Genomic DNA, 22,699 nt, shown 5'->3' with positions numbered 1-22,699 from the left:
GAAAAGCGGCATATGAGAACCAACTCTTCTTCTTCTTCTTCTTCTTCTTCAGTAATCTCAGGGCTCTCTCAGCCATACCCACCCCACAGGGTGTCTGTTGTGGGGAGAGAAATGGGAAGGTGACTGTAAGCCCCCTTGAGCCTCCTTTGGGTAGGGAAAAGCGGCATATAAGACCCAACTCTTCTTCTTCTTCAGTAATCTCAGGGCTCTCTCAGCCTCACCTCCCTCACCGGGTGCCTGTTGTAGGGAGAGGAAAGGGAAGGCAACTGTAAGCCGCTTTGAGACTCCTTCGGGTAGAGAAAAGCAGCATAGAAGAACCAACTCTCCTTCTCCTTCTCCTTCTCCTTCTCCTTCTCCTTCTCCTTCTCCTTCTCCTTCTCCTTCTCCTTCTCCTTCTCCTTCTCCTTCTCCTTCTCCTTCTCCTTCTCCTTCTCCTTCTCCTTCTCCTTCTCCTTCTCCTTCTTCTTCTTCGTCTCCTTCTCCTTCTTCGTCTCCTTCTCCTTCTCCTTCTCCTCCTCCTCCTCCTCCTCCTCCTCCTCCTCCTCCTCCTCCTTCTCCTTCTCCTTCTTCTTCTTCGTCTCCTTCTCCTTCTCCTTCTCCTTCCAGGTCTTTCCCAACTCAGCGCTGGCAGCCCTGCTGGCCTCAGGAAGAGCCTCTCTCCTTGGAAGACCTCCTTGCCAGCCGAGCGTGTTCCCCACGGACCCCTGGGGCGCTGTTCCCGAGCCGCCTGGCTCTCCTGCCGTGCGCTTCCCATCACTGGGGCCGGCAGCTGCGTTTCAGAGGGCCTGTTCCCAGCCCTGGTCCGGGAGGCTAAAGGCCTCGGGCGATGGAGGCCCAGCCTGGGTCCGTGGGAACCAGACAGCCCCGGGCACGGTTCTTCCGGGCTGGCTTCCTTCCGTGCCCCCAGGGACTGCGGGAGGGAGGGGACCGTGGCCAAACTCCCCCTGTGCACAGACGGCACAGTTCAGGCTCCAAAATGATGTATGTCCCAAAATATTGTTTTTCACGGCAGAGTCAAGGGGGGGGGGAGATGGAGGAAGGGTGCAAATAAGGGAGAGAGGGAGGCAGGATTTGGACACAAGCCGTCACTTTGCTGGAGGTTTGGTGAAGGGTATTGCAGGAGACAGGATGGGGAGAGGGGAGTGCATGCCATTTCCCCCAGGGGAACCCACTGCTGAAGTCTGGAGATTGGGAGTCTGGCTGCCCTAGCAGAGATGATGTCCTCGCTCGTAGTTTTGGTTTACACACAGGCTAGAGAGAATGACCCCCCCCCCAAAAAAAAACACTGAAATTCGTGGGCGTCCAATGGAACTGATGGGCAGGAGGTTCAGGACGGACAAAAGCAGACATTTCTCGACTTGCAGAGAGGTGACAATATGGAATTTGAAGCCAGAGGATGGAGTGATGGCCATCTGCCTAGAGAGGTTTCAAAGGGGATGAGACATATTCATGGAGGAAAAGTTTACCAGTGGCTATTAGTCATTGGGACTAAGGGAGCTTCTTCATTCAGAGGCACCTTAACCCCTGAATCCCAGAGCCAGGAGGCAACATCAGGGGAAGGCCTCGGCCTCTGTGCTGGACGGGATGGGCCCTCCCTGGCCTGACCCAGCAGGGCTCTTCTGATGTCCTTATCAGGGGAAGGCCTTGGACTCTCTGCCCTGTGGCTGGCCCATCCAGGTCAGGGCAGATGAACAGAGGTTGTTTGCCATGGCCTGCCTCGGCCTCGCCACCCTGGACCTGCATGGTGATCCCCATCCCGGCCTGAACCAGGGCTGACCCTGCTCCGCTTTCACAGTCCGATGAGTTCAGCCCGCCCGGGTCGGGGCAAAGACCATTTCCCTGCTCCGGAATCTTCCCTCGTTGTGTCTCCGGACTGCAAAGCCTCGGGAATCATCAGGGATCTGGCAAAGTGGGGGGAGGGACAGGGGGGGAGAGCCAGGCGCTCCGGCCTGCCAGCAAACGTATCCCATCCCGGTTTCCGCCCAGACCGTTTCCTGCTGACAGCTCGGACCAGTTCCTGCCGGTGACCACCCCGTGGCCCTGGCTGCAAAACAAGAGCAGCCTCATCTGGTTTGAGTTACGCCGAAAGCCGCTGACGTCTCTTTCCTGTCTGGGTCCCAGGCGTCTGGCTCTGCCCGAAATTCTGTCGCCCACCTTTGGTGCTGGGTGGGGGGGAAAGGAGGCTGGCCTCGGGGGCAGGGAGGGAGTTCGGGACCAGCCAGGCAGCCCCAACTGGCCACGCAGATAAACGGAGAAGTCGGCCGCCTGCCCAGAGCCTGGTTCTTTCCCCGCCTTGGCCTGCCTTTCGTCGGGCTGGGCACGTCCCTCCCTCCCTGGCCGCTTCCCCTCGGGAGTTTCCCAGCTGGCTGGAGAGCCTTCGGCCTACTGAGTCACGTCTCCGAGACGTGCGGTGAGCCCTCGCTGCCAGGCTGGCTCCAGGCTAAAAATGGACCCGCCAGGCCTCAATTGAGGCCTCCGCTCCTGCCCTCCGAGGGCAACTCAAGGGGAGCCAGAAGGGCTGGACGGTCTGCGCAAAGCCGCAGACTTGAGGTCGCCGAGCCAGAAAGCGGAGAATCCAGGAAAAGAAGAAGAAGAGTTGGTTCTTATATGCCGCTTTTCCCTACCCGAAGGAGGCTCAAAGCGGCTTACAGTCGCCTTCCCTTTCCTCTCCCCACAACAGACACCCTGTGGGGTAGGTGAGGCTGAGAGAGCCCTGATATTCCTGCTCGGTCAGAACAGCTATATCAGTGCTGTGACTAGCCCACGGTCACCCAGCTGGTTGCATGTGGGGGAGCGCAGATTCGAACCTGGCATGCCAGATTAGAAGTCCGCACTTCTAACCACTACACCAAACTGGCTCTCTAGATGAAGATGAAGACGCCCCCCCCCCAATGATGAATGCATTCATTAGCAGTGCACCCCGATTGCGTTTCTGGGGTGCAGCTGCAAAGGCAGTTTTGTGGTGTGCATGGCCCACAAGGAAAGGATTAAGCCATCACCACCCCTCCCACACCCCTGTGTGGCTCACAGTTCTATAGTCCAAGGGTAGTGAATCAGGTGGGGTTGCCAACTCTGGGGTGGGGAATACTGGAGACTTTGGGGGTGGAGCCGGGAGTGGGCGGGATTTAGGGCAGGGCGGACCTCCGTGACATCAAATGCCCTACAGTCCCTGCTCCCAAGCAGCCCTTTCCTCCAGGGGAACTGATCGCTTTAGTCTGGAGATGAGCTCTAATCACAGGGGATCCCCAGGCCCCACCTGGAAGTTGGGTTGCCTGCTCTGGGTTGGGAAAGACCTGCAGAATTTGGGGTGGAGCTGGGAGTGGGCGGGATTTGGGGCAGCAGGGAGGGACCTCAGGGGAGCATAATGCTCTGGAGTCCCCCCCTCCCAAGCAGGCCTTTCCTCCAGGAGAACTGAGCTCTGTCACCTGGAGATGAACTATCACCCCAGGGGATCCCCACGTCCCACCTGGGGACTGGCCTCCCTGGAACCAGCCGATTATATGCAGCATGGAAAGGGAGCCAGCGCTGGAGAGGTCGGCCATGCTGGTACGCAGGACAAGCGCCATTCAAGTGGGCTTCCAAAAAAACGCAAGATCTTAGGAAAATTGGCAGCTGGAGTTTGGATTCTGGGTTGCAGCTCGGAAGTGGCTTCCCGCTGAGCCTGTCAAGGGTAGCACTGCCCACTCTGACCAGCAGCAGCTGTCCATGATCGCCAATTTTTCCCATCACCTGCTGTCTGCTCTTCTCAACTGGCGATGCAGGGGATAGAACCCGGGGCCTGCATATTAACAGCCTCCTGCATATTAATAGCCTCCTGAATATTAACAGTCTCCTGCATATTAACAGCCTCCTGAATATTAACATCCTTGCTCTGGTCTTGCAGACAGAGGCTTCCTTGATGGAGTCCTGTTGGGCCTTCCACTTTTCCTTCATGGAGGGAAACCCTCAAAACAGGGCGCATGGGATGCACCGACGGAATAGCCTTTGATGACTATGTCCCCCCAAAGAAGATCTAGGGAGCAAAATCTGCCCCAGATCCCAGCCCCAAAGATATCGAGCTGGCCTGGCCAGGGCCTTTGAAGCCCTGGCCCCCGCCTGGTAGAACTCTCTCCCTGGGGAGATCAGGGCTCTGCGGCACCTTGGCCAGTTCAATATGCAAAGAGGTGGATGGGCCGGTTGCTTTTTCAGGTTGCAGCCTGTGGCCAAGGGGTGAAGGGAGAGGACGACCCGGGCCCCCGCGAATGCACGGCAGCCCTGCGCAGACCTGCTGGGGGCCTGATGGTGCGCAGAAGAAAGGAAGGGGGCCCTGGGAAGTCTCTGCCCCCCCCCAAACCTCAGACCCAACCCTGTGGGAATGAGCCATCTCTTCCCTTAGCAGAGCTGACCTCTGGGGTTCTGGCTGTTCCATCCCGGCAGGGCCTGGCTCGCTTAGCTAAGGACTCTGCTTCCCTGCCCCTTCCTCCTTGGGGGGCAGCTTCCCACATGAAGTGTCCCTGCCTACAGGCCTCAGAAGCCGGGACGGTTTGATCCCATTGTTGAATTTCAGTTCCATGCATGTTCCCCCCCCCCTCTATTTGTCTAAATATTTCATATATACTTTCTTTTAACTGCACTTTAAATGTTCTGATTCCCACCACGTTGGGTGGAGAAGCTGCAGAGCTGAGTTTTAAACGGATGTGTAACGAAAGATCTTTCTCTAACCGCTATGGGCCACTCACTCAAAGGGATTTCTCGTTTTTCGACATTCGCGCGTAGTCCGTTGCCAGAGTGGATCCAGAACCTGGGAACGGAACTTTGACTTCTTTACGCATTAGAAGGGTGGGTGTCAGGTTGCCAAACTCCAGGCGGGGGCTGGAACTCTCTCGAAATTGCAGCTCATCTCCAGACTATTCGGATCCCTCTCTGTGTAAAGCAGCGCCCAATAGAACCTTTAAGACCAACAAAGATTTATTCAAGGCATGAGCTTTCGAGTGCAAGTCTGACAAAGAGTGTTTGCACGCGAAAGCTCGCGCCTTGAATAAATCTTTGTTGGTCTTCAAGGTGCCCCTGGACTCTGATTTTGTTGTGCTACTTCAGACCAACACGGCGACCCACTTGGATCTGTGTAAAGCAGTATTTCCTTTTGCCCATCCTAAACCTCCTGCCCATCGGCTTCCTTGGATGCCCTCGAGATCTAGCATTTGGGGAGAGGGAGAGGGAAAACAAGCCCTCTTGGTCAGTTCTCTCCACCCTGTGCAGAATTACATTAAACTCTCTCATACCCCGCCTGCCCCCTAGCTCTCTCTTCCCAGTCCCCCCTCTCGTTTTGCCAACGGAAACCTCACACCCGGAACCCTGCATGGTTATCAGCCCTTCCCATATCCAGGGGGAACTGCAAAGTAAGACTCCAGGGGCTGAAAGAGTTCATGGCCTTCTCTAGCCTCCCTCCCCAAACCCTGATCCCAATGAGCCCTGTCCTATGGCCTCTGTTTTCAAAAAACACTAAGACAGATCTCTCCGTCGGTTCATCAGCAGGCAACATGATGACCGGCAGCTTGCGGTCGTAAGTTCCATAAGGTCATCCTCCTTGCCTGGATTTCGTCTTCGCTTTGGCCTGTCCTGAGCGAAGGGCTTATCCCTTTTGCTGGAGGACCCCAAGCTTTGGTGCCACAAGAGAGAGAGAAAAACTCTCCCTCTCTGTCTCTCTGTCTCTCTGTCTCTCTCTGCCTCTCTTTCCACTTTCCCTGACCCAGGCATGATTCCACAAATCTCTGTCATGTTCCCTCTCGTCTCCAGACTTTCATTATCTCTGTTCCAAACAGAAACCCCAAGCTGCCTGTTCTGGGAACCCACACGGAAAGATCTGGAATCATTTCTTGCTAAGATAAAGTTCCTTGGTGGCCAGACCAAGCCTGGACCACAAGCATCCACTACGGGGGTCACAAGGACGGCGGTTCTGGGGAACGTGGAGATCTCCGGTTATTACACAATCCCCTGGAGAAGATGGCCACTTTCAAGGGCGGGCCCTAGGCACAGGACTGGGGAGAGGTCCCTCCCCTCTCCTCCCCAAGCCCTGCCCACCTCAGGCTCCACCCCCAAAATCTCCTGGTATTTCCCAGCCCTTGGCTAGCAACATAGTAGCTAGATGGAAGGACACCACTGGGTGCCCTTCACTCCCTCCTAGGCTTATCAGGCGAGACCTCCATGCTTGGGAGAGCAGACCTTCTCTGGACACAGCGGGGGGCTGGAGTGTCTGATCTGAGCCTAGAAGAGCCCAGGCAGGCAGCCTTCAGGTGGGGCCTGAAGATTTCCCAGAATCTCCAGGACACAGAGACAAGTTCCCTAGTTGAAATTGGCTGCTTTGGAGGGTGGGGACTAGGGCATTATACCTCATTAAGGTTCCAAACCCTGTCCTCCCAGGTTCTACCCAAAATATCCTCTTCCTAATGGACTTGCTAATGGACTCCATCCAGGCACAGGAAGAACACTTCCTAATGGACTTGCTAATGAACTCCACCCAGACACTGGAAAATCACTTCCAGGTTCCAGTCCATCCCCAGGAAGACTCCCCGATACAAACACACAGAGACATACACAAGCAAAATGCCCAGAAACTATTCGTATATTCCGCACCGTGGCATGGAGAGATTGCAAGCTTGCCGTGTCCTACAGCTGAAGATGCCAGCTCCAGTTACTGGCGAAATGTTAGGGACGAAAACTGCCAGACCACTTTGGCCACACAGTCTGGAAAACCCGCAACAATCAATACATCAAAGAATGAGGAAGGCTCCTGTCAAGCTACCATGCCGTCTGTGTGTGTGTGAGAGAGAGAGAGAGAGAGAGGGGCGGGGGGCACGGGGGGGTCCACAGTTCTTCCAGGAGAGCGTGCCCACGAACGGCAGAGGGAGGATGAGAGGAGGGCTCCTGAGAAATGAGGAATCGGAAATGAGCCCATGATCCCCGCTGCAGTTGCCCACTTGCATGCACTTTCAAACCCGGAAAGGCCTTTTAGATGGGTGTGGTGAAGGAAAGGTCACCCCGCTGGGATCAGGAACCGAGGAGCAATTTGTGCAAACATCTGGAAAGCGACAGGGGCTTTTTCGAGCCCCCCCCCCGGAAAGGCGAGCATCAGGCACGATCTCTGTCTAAAACCAATTTAGCGGAGATGAATGGCCTGACAGGAAGGAAACATGGCCGGACAATAGGGCCCAGGAGAGAATCCAGCATGTTTAGGTTTTGGCCAGCATTTCTGAATGGCGAAAGGTCAGAGGGCAACTCCAAATATCTCTCCTCTTAAGAGTCCACAGACTGACTCAGTTTTACAAACCGACATAGTTGAAAACAGGGGTTATGGGGTCTCTCTTCTGATCCTAATGGACCGGTTTCTCAGAGTGTGTCAGCCGAAATAATTTATTGGCCTCGCACAGATTGAATTTTGGGTTTGGGTTTTTTGCTACAAATGGCATTGAGCATAAGAAGAAGAGTGGTTTCTTATATGCTGTTTTTCTCAAACAGGAATCTCAAAGTGGCTTCCAATCATCTTCCCTTTCCTCTCCCCACAACAGACACCCTGTGAGGGAGGGGAGGCTGAGAGAGCCCTGAGATTACTGAAGAAGAAGAAGAGTTGGTTCTTATATGTTGCTTTTTCCTACCCGAAGGAGGCTCAAAGCGGCTTCCAGTCGCCTTCCCTTTCCTCTCCCCACAACAGACACTCTGTGAGGGAGGTGAGGCTGAGAGAGCTCTGACAGGACTGCTCAGTCAGACCAGCTCTATCAGTGCTGTGACAAGCTCAAAGTCACCCAGAGGGCTGCATGTGGGGGAGCATCAAGTGTTTGGACACCCCTCTCAGTGTGGCCCTTCAGCTCTGAGACTACAGGAGCCTTCCCCTGCTTCCCATTGATAGGGGGGTTCCTGGAGGGAATCCCACGGCATTAAAACAGATCCGAAAGGAGCAGCAGATGTACCTTGTAAGACACCAGCCATTGAGACGCAGGGTCTGGGACTCAACCTGTACATTTATTTACAATCAGCCTGGGCCAGAGGCCCCCGCAGCCTGCCTGCACCCCCGGACCGGTGCCCCTACGGCAGCCGAGGCCGTGCTTGCGATCGCTTGGCCCAGCAGGGATGCCGGAGGTCAGGTCCAGGCGCTGTTTCACATGAGGCTGGTGCTGCCCTCAGGAAACCTTGTCAGGAAGCCAAGCGGAAGGGAAGAGGCAAAAAACAGAACGGTTTTCCCATGCTAAGGAGGGAAGCTGCTGCCACGACGGTCCATCCCAGAAGACGAGAGCCGGAGGCCTGCACAGGCGAAGGAAGCAACGGCGTAGAATTTCAGATAATGAAGGCCTCTAAATACGGAGCGCCACCAAAGGGCCCTTTTGGGTCGTGCTCTGGAGACCTGCCATTGCTGAGGGCCTCGGGGCGTCTTAATCCGGCCTTGAGAAGACAGTATTTGGCCAACCCTGATTCCAGCACCGGAGCCGGACTGCAGGGAGCAGAGCTTTAGCAAAGCACACCATACAGCCCTTCGCCCCAGACCAATCTTTCCTTTCTGCTCAGTGATCACAGGCTGGCCATTGCAACAGAGAGAAACCCCATCAGAAATCTCCTCTTCGGTTTAGCCTTGGAGAGGAACTCAGAGGTGACCTCAGGAGGGCTGTGCTAAGCTTCCTTATGGGCCATGAACTGACTGGGCGGCACACTGGTGGGAAGGTCAATATGTTCTCTCTTGCCCTGGAGGGACAGACCAGAACCAATGGGATGAAATTAATCCAAAAGAAATCCTGTCTAAACATCCGAAAGAAGTTCCTGACAGTCAGAGCGGTTTCCCAGTGGAACAGGCTTCCTCGGGAGGTGGTGAGTTCTCCATCTTTGGACATTTTTAAACAGAGGCTGGAGAGCCATCTGACGGAGAGGCTGATTCTGTGAAGGCTCAAGGGGGTGGCAGGTGACGGTGGAGGAGCGAGAGGGTTGTGAGTGTCCTGCATAGTGCAGGGGGTTGGGACTAGATGACCCAGGAGGTCCCAACTCTATGATTCCATGAAAATGGGACCATGCACGGGGTCCTCTCCCCCTCTGGGGGCATGGGGATGGTCACTGTGGGAAACGAGAGGTGGAGCAAAAGGGACGGCAGCTCCACTCCAGCAAGGTTCTTCTGATGTTCCTCTTTTCATGTAGAGCCCAGAACGTGGATGAGAGCAACATGCTTTGGCTATCTCAGCCTCATCACCTTCTTTGCTCCACTTCAGAAACTCAGGAGAACCCTGCTGGGTCAGGCCAGAAGTCCAGCTCTTCCAGCCTCCCGTCTCTCACCGTGGCCAACCCGCTCCTCTCTAGACTGCCGACAACCAGGCATAGAGGCCGAGGCCTTCCCCTGACGTTGCCCGCTGCGGGCTCCGGCATTCAGAGGTTTAGTGCCCCTGAAGGTGGAGGTTCCATTCAGCCCCCACGGGGCTCCCCTGTGAATCTAACCCCCTTTTAAAGCTGCTTGTAAGAACCTCCCATCTTAGTTCAGCCTCGTGGGACACAGAAACCTGAAAAAAGGCAGCATCTTGTTGTACCTCTAAAAATGACTGGGGGAGGGCGGAAGGAGAGAGATGCTTTGGGCAACCCTCTCAACAGCTCGTCATCGAAAATAAAGGAGATGTTCCAGGGGGCGGGCCTCCCTTGCACAGCGTCCCAAACCATTTCATCCTATGGAGACTAGTATGTCATAATAAACTGACTCTCCCGCCACGGAAGCCCCTTTTTACACGTTGTTGCCCAGCGCTTCTCCTGCCCCACAAGGAGCTCAGCTCTAGGGCTACTTCCCCACCACCACCACCACCACAGAGGACAACCCAGGCTGGGGGAGACCTTCCGCACGTTCTCCGCCCGCCCAGTCTGTTGGTGGTCGGCTCTGAAGCTGGCCTTTCCGCTGGCCGAGGAGGCAAAGGCAGCCCAGCTGGTCTCCATTAGCCTGGCTGGCCCTGTGCACGGCCGCCCCCTCCTCTCCCCTTCCTCTCCCCTCGGCAGCGCAGAAGGGCACCGAGGTCATCCCGGAAAGACGCAGACAATGGGGCCTTCTGTCCACAGCGCCTGCCCACCCGCGGATGCTCTGGGGAGGACGGTGGATGTTTCCTGGCCGCCGGGCCCACCCAGAGCTGAAAGGAACGCCGGAGCAGAGCTTGCAGGGGTAGTCAAACGGCGGCCCTCCAGATGTTCATGGACTACAATTCCCATGAGCCCCTGCCAGCGAATGCTGGCAGGGGCTCATGGGAATTGGAGTCCATGGACAGCTGGAGGGCCGCCGTTCGGCTACCCCTGGGAGAGAGGGTTGGAGCCCAAAAGCCCACTGCAGTCCGATTCCTCATGCAGGCTGCTGCACAACAGGAATGGTTCCTCGAACTAAAGGACAGGAGGGGGGGCACAGGGTCAGGGTGGGGGGAAGGGGGCCAGGCTGATTGGAGAAGCAGCGGCTGCCCTAAAAAGGAAAGCTGTTGGGTAGGGGGGGAAGAGGGGAGAGGACCCCAATCTGGGGATGTTTGCAGACTATTTGTAATTTTTATCTCTTGCCTGTGCTGGGGGATCTGTCCTATCCTAAGAAATCACTATAGGCTTCTGCCTCTGAAATGCAAGCATGGGGGTGCTTGCTGAGTAACCAAAGGAAATTTGGGCAGAAGGGTAAATGCTGACACACCCCAGAGTGGCCACACACTCGCCCTAGCCTCACTTGGAGTCCGGGGTTCAGTTTTGGGCACGACAGTGGAAGAGGGATGCAGACAAACTGGAACGTGTCCAGAGGAGGGCAGCAAAGATGGGGAGGGGTTTGGAGACCAAGACGTAGGAGGAAAGGTTGGGATAACCATGTAGAGGATGGAGCAGAGTTGTTCTCTCTTGCCCCAGAGGGGTGGACCAGAACCGATGGGATGAAATTAATCCAAAAGAAATTCTGTCTAAACCTCCGGAAGAAGTTCCTGACAGTCAGAGCGGTTTCTCAGTGGAACAGGCTTCCTCGGGAGGAGGTGGCTTCTCCATCTTTGGGGATTTTTGAACAGAGGCTGGAGAGCCATCTGATACAGAGGCTGATTCTGTGAAGGCTCAAGGGGGTGGCAGGTGACAGTGGAGGAGCGAGAGGGTTGTGAGTGTCCTGCATAGTGCAGGGGGTTGGACTAGATGACTCAGGAGGCCCCTCCAACCCTAGGATTCCATGATTCTACCAGCTGCCTCCACAGTCCCCGGATCCGCACTTAGACGGAAGGCAAGCTGAGGCCACCATTAAGTGGCTGTCCACATCGTGCTCTGAAAGGCTTGCAAACATCCCTGTGGGCAAGAGATTTCAGGCCCCCCCCAGGCCACCGGTGAGGAAGAGGGGCAGGGTAACGTTGCCAGGAAACACCTAGAGATTTGGGGATGGGGCCTGGGGAGAACAGGGACCTCAGTGGAGCACAATGAAGAAGAGCAGGGTTTTTTTTGCACCCTGCATTCCCCCACCTGAACGAGTCTCAAAGCGAGACAGGAACGAGTCTTACAATCCCCTTCCCTTCCTCTCCCCACCACAAACACCCTGCGAGGTAGATCGGGCTGAGCGAGCTCTGGGAGAACTGTGACTGGCCCAAGCTGGCTGTGTGGGGGAGAGGGTGGGGGATCTGGTTGTCTGGATTAGAGGCCACCATTCTTCGCCAGGACACCCCACTGCCTCTCTGTGCCACAGAGTCCCTTGCCAAAGCAGCTGTTCCTTCCAGGGGGACTGATCTCTCTACTCTGGGGGTAAGCTGTAATTCGAGAGGATCCCCAGGTCACGCCAGGAGGCTGGCATCCCTGCTGCAGGCTCAAAAAGGTCGGGGGGCCCTTTGGGGAGTCCAATAGCGACGACAAAATCTGCACAGCAACTTTCGGAAGCTGTTTGCTAAATTGGAGGCAAGCACAGGCCCTTGGGTCAAAGCAGCCCTCTCCTGCGGACGCAGGGAGCTGGACGTCCAAAGCCAGGGCAGTGATAAAAGAATGGTTGCTCCCAGCCAGAGGCTCCCAGGACTGGGCACAAGGGGACATGCAGGGCAGCCAAGTCCCAGGGGCAAAATTGGGCCCTAGCCGAGGCTAGATCTGGGACTGAGAAGAAGAGAGTAGCTGGGGGGCCCAGAAGGAGTCTCAAAGTGGCTTACAATCCCCTTCCTTTCCTCTCCCCGTGACAGACACCCTGTGAGGTAGGTCGGGCTGAGAGAGCTCTGGGAGAACAGTGACTGGCCCAAGGGCACCCAGCTGGCTGCACGGGGAGGAAGGGGAGGGAATCGAGTCCAGGTCTCCCAATTAGAGGCTGCCTCTCTTCACCCCAACACCAAGCAGGGTCTCTGTGCGATGGGGCGGCTGTCCTTCCGTCTGGCACTCCACGAGGTATGCAGAAGTCCGTCTAGGGCAGCAGGAGGAACAGGAGGTCCGAGTCCAGACAGGGGCTGGATAAACGGGGGAGGGTCCCAAGTGCAGTTCAGCCGGCAGAAAGAGGCTCATGTCAGCAGACCGGGGGTAGGGGGGCGGGAGCAAGCATTCGACAAAGGTGCAACCAGTCAGTGACAACTCAACGCAGGTCTCCACCAGCCCTTCGCCCTCCACCCACCCCCAGGTTCTCCGGGAAGCAGCAGGAAGCAGCTGGTGGGCCCCGTTCCGCTGGGTGAGGGGGCTCCAGGAGGCGGGAGGGGGTTTGAGCTCCACCCCGCAGATCTTCTGCCTTCTGTTCCTTCGCCCGTCGCTCCAGTTCCACCCAGTTCCATCCAGGACCCCCAGCTCAGACCCCCAGGGCGGTCAGGGCCCCCGAACTGGTGATTTTCTTGAATCGGTTGGCGGCACAAACGCCGATGAAGTTTTTCTGCAGGAGGAAATTTTAAAGAAAGAATAACAACCCTCACAGTGACACAGCAGGAACGAGCCATCAAAACAGGCAATTTGTGAGCCAGGCTGGGAGCATTTTGCTTCTCAAAAAATCCAAATATTCAGCTTTGAAGGAAAGGGAATTCTGCAAAGGGAATCAATTCTGCCAATCAACGGAGCTTGGATTTGAAGTTGTTTCGCGCAATTTAGGGACAGAAGTTACAGATTCTTAGTGGATTTTTAGTGTTTGCCAGAATTGGCTGTCAGGGGTGGAAGTACAGCTTTCCAATCAGGGTGGCTTGACAGTAGTGACATGGTTCCATCCAGAAGGGAGGGAGGGAGGGAGGGAGGGAGGAAGGAAGGAAGGAAGGAAGGAAGGAAGGAAGGAAGGAAGGAAGGAGGGAGGGAGGGAGGGAGGGAGGGAGGGAGGGAGGGAGGGAGGAAGGAAGGAAGGAAGGAAGGAAGGAAGGAAAAGGAAGGGAGGGAGGGAGGGAGGGAGGGAGGGAGGAAGGAAGGAAAAGGAAGGGAGGGAGGGAGGGAGGAAGGGAGGAAGGAAGGAAGGAAGGAAGGAAGGAAGGAAGGAAAAGGAAGGGAGGGAGGGAGGGAGGGAGGGAGGAAGGAAGGGAGGGAGGGAGGGAGGGAGGGAGGAAGGAAGGAAGGAAGGAAAAGGAAGGGAGGGAGGGAGGAAGGAAGGAAGGAAGGAAGGAAGGAAAAGGAAGGGAGGGAGGGAGGGAGGAAGGAAGGAAGGAAGGAAGGAAGGAAAAGGAAGGGAGGGAGGGAGGGAGGGAGGAAGGAAGGAAAAGGAAGGAAGGGAGGGAGGGAGGGAGGGAGGGAGGAAGGAAGGAAGGAAGGAAGAGGAAGGGAGGGAGGGAGGGAGGGAGGAAGGAAGGAAGGAAAAGGAAGGAAGGGAGGGAGGGAGGGAGGGAGGGAGGAAGGAAGGGAGGGAGGGAGGGAGGGAGGAAGGAAGGAAGGAAAAGGAAGGGAGGGAGGGAGGGAGGGAGGAAGGAAGGAAAAGGAAGGGAGGGAGGGAGGGGGGAGGGAGGGAGGAAGGAAGGAAGGAAAAGGAAGGAAGGGAGGGAGGGAGGGAGGGAGGGAGGAAGGAAGGAGGGAGGGAGGGAGGGAGGAGGAAGGAAGGAAGGAAGGAAGGAAGGAAGGAAGGAAAAGGAAGGGAGGGAGGGAGGGAGGAAGGAAGGAAGGAAGGAAGGAAAAGGGAGGGAGGGAGGGAGGGAGGAAGGAAGGAAGGAAGGAAAAGGAAGGGAGGGAGGGAGGGAGGGAGGGAGGAAGGAAGGAAGGAAGGAAGGAAGGAAGGAAGGAAGGAAAAGGAAGGGAGGGAGGGAGGGAGGGAGGGAGGAAGGAAGGGAGGGAGGGAGGGAGGGAGGGAGGAAGGAAGGAAGGAAGGAAGGAAGGAAGGAAAAGGAAGGGAGGGAGGGAGGGAGGGAGGAAGGAAGGAAGGAAGAGGAAGGGAGGGAGGGAGGGAGGAAGGAAGGAAGGAAAAGGGAGGGAGGGAGGGAGGAAGGGAGGGAGGGAGGGAGGGAGGGAGGAAGGAAGGAAAAGGAAGGGAGGGAGGGAGGGAGGGAGGAAGGAAGGAAGGAAGGAAGGAAAAGGAAGGGAGGGAGGGAGGGAGGAAGGGAGGAAGGAAGGAAGGAAGGAGAAGGAAGGAAGGAAAAGGAAGGGAGGGAGGGAGGGAGGGAGGGAGGGAGGAAGGAAAAGGAAGGGAGGGAGGAAGGAAGGAAGGAAGGAAGGAAGGAAAAGGAAGGGAGGGAGGGAGGAAGGAAGGAAGGAAGGAAGGAAAAGGAAGGGAGGGAGGGAGGAAGGAAGGAAGGAAGGAAAAGGAAGGGAGGGAGGGAGGGAGGGAGGAAGGAAGGAAGGAAAAGGAAGGGAGGGAGGGAGGGAGGGAGGGAGGAGGGAGGGAGGAAGGAAGGAAGGAAGGAAGGAAGGAAGGAAGGAAAAGGAAGGGAGGGAGGGAGGAAGGAAGGAAGGAAGGAAGGAAGGAAGGAAGGAAGGAAGGAAAAGGGAGGGAGGGAGGGAGGGAGGAAGGAAGGAAGGAAGGAAGGAAGGAAAAGGAAGGGAGGGAGGGAGGGAGGGAGGAAGGGAGGAAGGAAGGAAGGAAGAGAAGGAAGGAAGGAAAAGGAAGGGAGGGAGGGAGGGAGGGAGGGAGGAAGGAAAAGGAAGGGAGGGAGGAAGGAAGGAAGGAAGGAAGGAAGGAAGGAAGGAAGGAAGGAAAAGGAAGGGAGGGAGGGAGGAAGGAAGGAAGGAAGGAAGGAAAAGGAAGGGAGGGAGGGAGGGAGGGAGGAAGGAAGGAAGGAAGGAAAAGGAAGGGAGGGAGGGAGGGAGGAAGGAAGGAAGGAAAAGGAAGGGAGGGAGGAAGGAAGGGAGGGAGGGAGGGAGGAAGGAAGGAAGGAAGGAAGGAAGGAAGGAAGGAAGGAAGGAAAAGGAAGGGAGGGAGGAAGGAAGGAAGGAAGGAAGGAAAAGGAAGGGAGGGAGGGAGGGAGGAAGGAAGGAAGGAAGAGGAAGGGAGGGAGGGAGGGAGGAAGGAAGGAAGGAAAAGGAAGGGAGGGAGGGAGGAAGGGAGGGAGGGAGGGAGGGAGGGAGGAAGGAAGGAAAAGGAAGGGAGGGAGGGAGGGAGGGAGGGAGGAAGGAAGGAAGGAAGGAAAAGGAAGGGAGGGAGGGAGGGAGGAAGGGAGGAAGGAAGGAAGGAAGGAGAAGGAAGGAAGGAAAAGGAAGGGAGGGAGGAAGGAAGGAGGAAGGAAGGAAGGAAAGGAAGGGAGGGAGGGAGGGAGGGAGGGAGGGAGGAAGGAAGGAAGGAAAAGGAAGGGAGGGAGGGAGGGAGGGAGGAAGGAAGGAAGGAAAAGGAAGGGAGGGAGGGAGGGAGGGAGGGAGGGAGGGAGGAAGGAAGGAAGGAAGGAAGGAAGGAAGGAAGGAAGGAAGGAAGGAAAAGGAAGGGAGGGAGGGAGGGAGGAAGGAAGGAAGGAAGGAAGGAAGGAAGGAAAAGGAAGGGAGGGAGGGAGGGAGGAAGGAAGAAGAAGGAAGGAAGGAAGGAGGGAGGGGAGGGAGGGAGGGAGGAAGGAAGGAAGATGTCTGTACAACCCAGTCAGGGTGGTGTACCTGGCTTGAAATGACTGGAGCCTTCCACTATATCCCAAAGAACTGGCATGCAAGGATCCAAAAACTACGACTGAACACATATAACCTGGAATCATCTCTGCATTGTATTCACCCTGCATTATTTTAGAAATCTGAACTCTGAGAAAGACAGTTGTGCATGGCACCGGCTATGCACAGCACTGACTGGCTGCTAGCTGTGTCACCCACAACCCTTTCTCCGCTCACCTCCCCAAGACAAAGCAGGGGCTAGCCACAAAAAGTAGCTAGCGGAGCTCAGATTCTCACACATGAACCAAGCCACACAAAAGGCCCCGGGGGTCAAATGAAGCCACCTCCTCCTGCCCAGCCCCCCAACAGGCAGATCCCCACGGTTACCTTCCAGCGCCTCCGCATGACGTATTTCCGGAGCAGGACCTGGGATTTTAGGCGCCGGTTGACTTGCTTGGCCTTTTCCGCCAGGTTATTGAGCCACGGGTGCTGGAGGCATTGTGCAGCATTCAGACGTTCACTACAGACAGGGGGGAAAAGCAATTACGGGAGACCTACTGCTTTCCGGAGCTGTGCTCCCCCTACCCATGTCCTCAGAGAAGCCCTGTTGGATCAGGCCAATGGCCCCTCCAGTCCGTCACTCAGTGTCACACAGCGGCCAAAATCCAGGTCAAATCAGGAGGTCACCTTTGGGGCCAGGACTCCAGAAGACCTCCCACTGTGGTCCTCCAAGCACCAAGAAGATAGAACATCCCTGCCCCAGACAGAGTCTTCTGTCTAGACGTTGTGGCCAAGAGCCACTCAGGAACCTCTGCTCCGTATAAGAACATAAGAGAAGCCATGTTGGGTCAGGCCAGTGGCCCCTCCAGCCCAACACTCTGTGTCACACAGGGGCCAAATCCCAGGAGCCCTCAGGAAGTAAGGAAGGGGCAGTGGGGCTGTGCATAGGGGAGGGGATCAGTTGTACTTTCTGGGAGATCTCCAGGCACCACCTGGAGGTTGACAACCCTGTGCTCTCTGGGACTACCCCTACTGAGATCCTGAGCTTGTGTCCCTTGCATGGTCCTGCACCTCTTGTCCTTGATGATCAAATGGGAGACAAAGTCCTTGGCTTCATCCGAGATGCCCTCGAAGGCTTCCTCGTCGAAGTACCAGTTGGACGCGAGGACGTTGTTCAGGGTCTCCGTGTCGTTGTCCCCCAAGAAAGGGGAGAGCCCACTCAGCCTGGAAGGAGGGGCAAGAGAAGGCCGAGGGGGAGAGGACGGGGAAGTGAAGGAAAGCCTGTTAGTCACGTCTTGCTTTCTGGAGAGGCAGCCCCATTCCCTGCACAAAACAGAACCAGCATCTGGATACTTAAAGTACCGTGGGATAGCCTTGCTGGATCAGGCCAGAAGTTCAACATCTGAACTTTGATGCATAATTTCCTTCCTTTGTCCACAACAGACACCCTGGGAGGTCGTGGGGCTGAGAGAGCTCTGAGAGAACTGCTGGGAGAACAGCTCTAAAAGGACTGTGACTGGCCCGAGGTCACCCACCTGGCTGCCGGCGGAGAAGGAGCAGGGGAAATCAAACCCAGCTCTCCAGATCAGAGGGCACAGCTCTTAACCGCAACCCCAGGCTGGGCCAAGGCTCACCCTTCCCAAGGCCTGCCAGATGCCAGCCCCGATGCGAAAGCAGGGCGAGGGGTGGGGACCACTCACAGCATGTACGTGATCACCCCCATGCTCCACATGTCGGTGGTGTAGGAGACTTGCTCGTAGCTGACCACTTCGGGCGAGAGGAACTCGGGGGTGCCAAAATTCACCTTCAGCTTCTCCGCTGGATTGAACCTGGAGGGGGAGGGAAGAGGCGTCTGAATCTCAGAGGCACATGAGGAGCCCCCCCTGCCTCGCAGACCCCAGACCAGCATTCCAGTCATGGAGCCCTGGGACCTGTTCCCTTTGCTTGGTGTGCCAAGGGGAGACGGAGTGCCCCTCCCAAAACATAGGGCTGCTAAGAGGCGGGACATAAGAGCCCCAGACCTGCTGGGTCAGACCACTGAAAGTCCATCTAGTCCAGCATCCTGTCTCACAAAGGGGCCAGCGAGTCTCTCTGGAGGGCCAGCCACAGGGCAGGGAGGCCAAGCCCTTCATAAGACCCTCAGAAGAGCCCTGCTGGGTCAGACCAGGGAGGGTCCCTCCAGTCCAGCCTCCCGTCTCACCCAGGGGCCAGCCAGTTCCTCTGCAGGGCCAGCCACAGGGCAGAGAGGCCGAGGCCTTCCCCTGAGAAGACCCTCAGAAGAGCCCTGCTGGGTCAGGCCAGGGAGGTCCCTCCAGTCCAGCCTCCCGTCTCACCCAGGGGCCAGCCAGTTCCTCTGCAGGGCCAGCCACAGGGCAGAGAGGCCGAGGCCTTCCCTTGAGAAGACCCTCAGAAGAGCCCTGCTGGGTCAGACCAGGGAGGGTCCCTCCAGTCCAGCCTCCCGTCTCACCCAGGGGCCAGCCAGTTCCTCTGCAGGGCCAGCCACAGGGCAGAGAGGCCGAGGCCTTCCCCTGAGAAGACCCTCAGAAGAGCCCTGCTGGGTCAGGCCAGGGAGGGTCCCTGCAGTCCAGCCTCCCGTCTCACCCAGGGGCCAGCCAGTTCCTCTGCAGGGCCAGCCACAGGGCAGAGAGGCCAAGGCCTTCCTAAGAACATCAGAAGAGCCCTGCTGGGTCAGACCAGGGGTCCATCCAGTCCAGCCTCCTGTCTCACCCAGGGGCCAGCCAGTTCCCCTGCAGGGCCAGCCACAGGGCAGAGAGGCCGAGGCCTTCCCCTGAGAAGACCCTCAGAAGAGCCCTGCTGGGTCAGGCCAGGGAGGTCCCTCCAGTCCAGCCTCCCGTCTCACCCAGGGGCCAGCCAGTTCCTCTGCAGGGCCAGCCACAGGGCAGAGAGGCCGAGACCTTCCCTTGAGAAGACCCTCAGAAGAGCCCTGCTGGGTCAGGCCAGGGGTCCATCTAGTCCAGCCTCCCTTCTCACCCAGGGGCCAGCCAGTTTCTCTGCAGGGCCAGCCACAGGGCAGAGAGGCCGAGGCCTTCCCCTGATCAGACCCTCAGAAGAGCCCTGCTGGGTCAGGCCAGGGAGGGTCCCTCCAGTCCAGCCTCCCGTCTCACCCAGGGGCCAGCCAGTTCCTCTGCAGGGCCAGCCACAGGGCAGAGAGGCCGAGGCCTTCCCCTGAGAAGACCCTCAGAAGAGCCCTGCTGGGTCAGGCCAGGGAGGGTCCCTCCAGTCCAGCCTCCCGTCTCACCCAGGGGCCAGCCAGTTCCTCTGCAGGGCCAGCCACAGGGCAGAGAGGCCGAGGCCTTCCCTTGAGAAGACCCTCAGAAGAGCCCTGCTGGGTCAGGCCAGGGGTCCATCTAGTCCAGCCTCCCTTCTCACCCAGGGGCCAGCCAGTTCCTCTGCAGGGCCAGCCACAGGGCAGAGAGGCCGAGGCCTTCCCCTGAGAAGACCCTCAGAAGAGCCCTGCTGGGTCAGGCCAGGGAGGGTCCTTCCAGTTCAGCCTCCCGTCTCACCCAGGGGCCAGCCAGTTCCTCTGCAGGGCCGGCCACAGGGCAGAGAGGCCGAGGCCTTCCCCTGAGAAGACCCTCAGAAGAGCCCTGCTGGGTCAGACCAGGGAGGGTCCCTCCAGTCCAGCCTCCTGTCTCACCCAGGGGCCAGCCAGTTTCTCTGCAGGGCCAGCCACAGGGCAGGGAGGCCGAGGCCTTCCCCTGAGAAGACCCTCAGAAGAGCCCTGCTGGGTCAGGCCAGGGAGGTCCCTCCAGTCCAGCCTCCCGTCTCACCCTGGGGCCAGCCAGTCCCTCTGCAGGGCCAGCCACAGGGCAGAGAGGCCGAAGCCTTCATAAGGACATCAGAAGAGCCCTGCTGGGTCAGACCAGGGAGGGTCCCTCCAGTCCAGCCTCCTGTCTCACCCAGGGGCCAGCCAGTTTCTCTGCAGGGCCAGCCACAGGGCAGGGAGGCCGAGGCCTTCCCCTGAGAAGACCCTCAGAAGAGCCCTGCTGGGTCAGGCCAGGGAGGTCCCTCCAGTCCAGCCTCCCGTCTCACCCAAGGGCCAGCCAGTTCCTCTGCAGGGCCAGCCACAGGGCAGGGAGGCCGAGGCCTTCCCCTGAGAAGACCCTCAGAAGAGCCCTGCTGGGTCAGGCCAGGGAGGGTCCCTCCAGTCCAGCCTCCTGTCTCACCCAGGGGCCAGCCAGTTTCTCTGCAGGGCCAGCCACAGGGCAGGGAGGCCGAGGCCTTCCCCTGAGAAGACCCTCAGAAGAGCCCTGCTGGGTCAGGCCAGGGAGGGTCCCTCCAGTCCAGCCTCCTGTCTCACCCAGGGGCCAGCCAGTTTCTCTGCAGGGCCAGCCACAGGGCAGGGAGGCCGAGGCCTTCCCCTGAGAAGACCCTCAGAAGAGCCCTGCTGGGTCAGGCCAGGGAGGTCCCTCCAGTCCAGCCTCCCGTCTCACCCTGGGGCCAGCCAGTCCCTCTGCAGGGCCAGCCACAGGGCAGAGAGGCCGAGGCCTTCCCCTGATCAGACCCTCAGAAGAGCCCTGCTGGGTAGGCCAGGGAGGGCCCATCCAGTCCAACATCCTGTCTCACATAGGTGCCACAGGGCAGAGAGGCCGAGGCCTTCAGAATCTTTTTCCTGATATATAACTGGTATCATTCCAAGTCTCCCCTGCTTCTGCCTGTCCAGTATATCTCTGCCCAGCCTTTCCAGCTACTCTCTGTGAAGCTTCATGCCAGGCATGGGTCAGAGGGAGAAAAGGAGGGAGTGGCCAATGGGCACAGCGTGGGGCAGGTTGGTGCCATTCAGGGCATTACCTTCGGGCAAGTCCAAAGTCAATGATCTTCACCATGTGGCCGGTGGCCGTCACGCAGAGGATGTTTTCCGGCTAGAAGGGGAGAAAAACAGTCCCCCTCGGTTAGTGATGTAGGAAACACTGTCTAGTCACAGCCGATTCACGGAGACCCTGTGGGGCAATCAAGGCAAGAGGCATTCAGAGGCATTTTGCGGTTGCCTGCCTCTGCACAGCAACCCCCGGGACTCCTCGCTGCATGAGAACGTCACTTCAGCGTCATGCCAGAAGGGACGTAGACACAGCAGTACAATGTTGACTGGGCCTCTCTCCTGCCCCCGGTCAGTCCTCCCCATTCCCCACTGGGTCCTCCCCATTCCCCAGTCCTCCCCATTGCCAGGAGAGACTGCACCCAACCTCTGTTTTCTGTAGGGGTGGCAGCTGACAGTGGATGAGCAAGAGGGATATGAGTGTCCTGCATAGTGTGGGGAGGAGGGCTGGACTAAGTGACCCCGGAGGTCCCATCCAACTCTATCACAGAATCACAGAATCACAGAATCATAGAGTTGGAAGGGGCCATGCAGGCCATCTAGTCCAACCCCCTGCTCTACGCAGGATCAGCCCAGAGCATCCTAAAGCATCCAAGAAAAGTGTGTCTCCAACCTTTGCTTGAAGACTGCCAGTGAGGGGGAGCTCCCCACCTCCTTAGGCAGCCTATTCCACTGCTGAACTACTCTGACTGTGAAAAATTTCCCCCCTGATATCTAGCCTATATCGTTGTACTTGAAGTTTAAACCCATTACTGCGTGTCCTCTCCTCTGCATCCAACAGAAACAGCATCCTGCCCTCCTCCAAGTGACAACCTTTCAAATACTTAAAGAGGGCTATCATGTCCCCTCTCAACCTCCTTTTCTCCAGGCTGAACATTCCCAAGTCCCTCAACCTATCTTCATAGGGCTTGGTCCCTTGGCCCCAGATCATCCTCGTCGCTCTCCTCTGTACCCTTTCAATTTTATCTACGTCCTTCTTGAAGTGAGGCCTCCAGAACTGCACACAGTACTCCAAGTGTGGTCTGACCAGTGCCGTATACAATGGGACTATGACATCTTGTGATTTTGATGTGATGCCCCTGTTGATACAGCCCAAAATGGCATTCGCCTTTTTTACCGCTGCATCACACTGCCTGCTCATGTTTAGTTTACAATCCACAAGTACCCCAAGGTCTCGTTCACACGAGAGTCTATGATTCTGGTGTCGGCAGAGTTTGAATAGGCGAAGGAGAAGCGAACCACCAAGTTGTTTAAAATAATAAAAATAGTTTTATTTAGAAAAGAAACTGCTTTATATAGAAAGAGAGTCTTCACTGGCAGTCTTCAAGCAAAGGTTGGATGCACACTTTTCTTGGATGCTTTAGGATGCTTAGGGCTGATCCTGCGTTGAGCAGGGGGTTGGACTAGATGGCCTCTATGGCCCCTTCCAACTCTATGATTCTATGAGAGGAGAGAGAGTTCTAAGTCTAACTGTTCTATTCTGCATTCACTCTGCTGTTTCTGTCTTGGAGGCAAGCAGGGAGGAAGTATTCTCAGAGGAACAGGAAGTCTCCAACTAAGCCAATCAGAGAATCCTAGAGGGGGGAAGGGGCCAGGCAGGCCTCTAGTCCCACCCCCTGCTCAAGGCAGGATCATCCTAATCAAGATGCTGGAGAATCATAGAATGATAGAGTCGGAAGTTTCCCCTAGGTCATCTAGTCCAGCCCCCTGCACTTTGCAGGACACTCACAAGCCTATCGCTCATCCACAATTGAAGACAATTGGAAAAATATCAGGAAGTTTCTGTTCTAACTATGCTAAATACTCGTCTCCTCCAAAGCCCCCTGCAGGACACCCTTAATATTCAGCTCAGTCATGCACACTGCAGAAGATCCTGCACACGCCAGCGTCTTGTACCTTGAGGTCCAGATGCAGAACGGCCATTTGGTGCATGAAGAGGATGCCGTCGCAGAT

The 22,699-nt window shown here is 57.0% G+C and overlaps 1 protein-coding gene across 1 annotated transcript; it reads right to left on the bottom strand.

Annotated features, from left to right (window-relative positions):
• Positions 1-10,276: 10,276 nt before the first annotated feature.
• On the bottom strand, positions 10,277-22,693 carry LOC143836906 (myosin light chain kinase 2, skeletal/cardiac muscle-like). The gene is made up of 6 exons (XM_077336365.1): positions 22,643-22,693; positions 20,722-20,792; positions 17,610-17,738; positions 16,981-17,133; positions 16,297-16,429; positions 10,277-12,814 (listed from the first exon to the last, which is right to left on the bottom strand). Exons 1-6 carry the CDS (start codon positions 22,676-22,678, stop codon positions 12,734-12,736), a joined length of 603 nt encoding a protein of 200 aa, XP_077192480.1. The 5' UTR covers positions 22,679-22,693; the 3' UTR covers positions 10,277-12,733.
• Positions 22,694-22,699: the final 6 nt, after the last annotated feature.

This window comes from Paroedura picta, chromosome 4, assembly GCF_049243985.1.
Source record: "Paroedura picta isolate Pp20150507F chromosome 4, Ppicta_v3.0, whole genome shotgun sequence".
Classification (NCBI taxonomy): domain Eukaryota; kingdom Metazoa; phylum Chordata; class Lepidosauria; order Squamata; family Gekkonidae; genus Paroedura; species Paroedura picta.
The sequence above is the reverse complement of the archived record's forward strand: the minus strand, read 5'-3'. Positions and strand labels throughout refer to the sequence as shown.